Below are 949 nucleotides of genomic sequence, written 5' to 3'. Positions count from 1 at the left end.
ACAGGTTCCCTGCCCATGATTCCATATTTGCCATTGGAACCATCTATATATTAACAACTCCACACAAACATGCTCATCATCCACAATTGACTCCTTCATTTAAATGTATCCTAATGGTTTTCAGGATTGCCACGAACGCACCCATTAAAATGTAGACTAATTTAAAAAATGCACTCTGAGCAAAAGGGACATTCTGGTGTTTTCAACGTAGAAAGCACATTTATTACCGCCTCATTAACGGCATCGTCGTTCTATCACGCCTCAGTCCAGAATCTCTTGCAACAGCAGTATCACGTGAAACTGTGGTAGGCTCCAATTGCTCTGTATTATGCCACAGGTTTGCATCAAGATTGCTTAAATTTTCGCCAGGATGTAATCATGGCAGATGTGTTCATATTCAGTTCAAAGAATGAGATTCAAATCATTTATTAACTATTTGCATAAATGAATTTTTAAAGGTTGTGGAAATAATAAGGGAGATCTTCGATTCACTCACTGGCGTTGATGACATGTCAAAATAATATTTCGTTGAAGACCCTTCTAGAAATAGTGTAACAGCGATTTGTTGGAGTCTCTGGACTTATTCTTTATTCTCATTCGAATTTCCATATCCAGGCATAAAATGCTATAGGCAAATTTCATGAGATGAAGCAAAACAGCCTCAGGCACAGTATCAAAGTCCATCTAAACGTTTCCTTTAATGACACAGCAGGCGACTTGACGAAGCTGTCAGATCCACTGCAAAAATATTAAGCTTCCAAAATAGGCGAGGGAACTCAATGTCCAGTATAATAGTTGTAAAACTAAAAATACTGACATCGCAGAGTGGAAGTCGATGCTTTCAAATAAAAAAACATTTAAAAGGGCCTATTTGGGCATGTCTCATTGTCTACCCATTGCAATGCAGTCAAAATAAAAGACTGACCTAGCAAACAGGACGTGCGTTCTT

At 38.3% G+C, this 949-nt stretch overlaps 1 protein-coding gene across 1 annotated transcript in view; it reads left to right on the top strand. All coding sequences in view use genetic code 11, as the record gives it.

The window, feature by feature from the left end:
- Window positions 1-155, top strand: part of EGR_11219 (hypothetical protein) — a gene marked incomplete at both ends in the record, with an annotated part of 1,098 nt that extends 943 nt beyond the window's left edge. The window contains one exon of the mRNA XM_024500466.1: window positions 125-155. Within this exon, the coding sequence (XP_024345120.1) occupies window positions 125-155 (31 nt within the window). The remainder of the gene's footprint in view (window positions 1-124) is intronic.
- Window positions 156-949: the final 794 nt, after the last annotated feature.

This window comes from Echinococcus granulosus (genome assembly GCF_000524195.1).
Source record: "Echinococcus granulosus chromosome Unknown EG_S00536, whole genome shotgun sequence".
Lineage (NCBI taxonomy): Eukaryota > Metazoa > Platyhelminthes > Cestoda > Cyclophyllidea > Taeniidae > Echinococcus > Echinococcus granulosus.
This window is presented reverse-complemented; position numbering and strand designations above follow the sequence as displayed.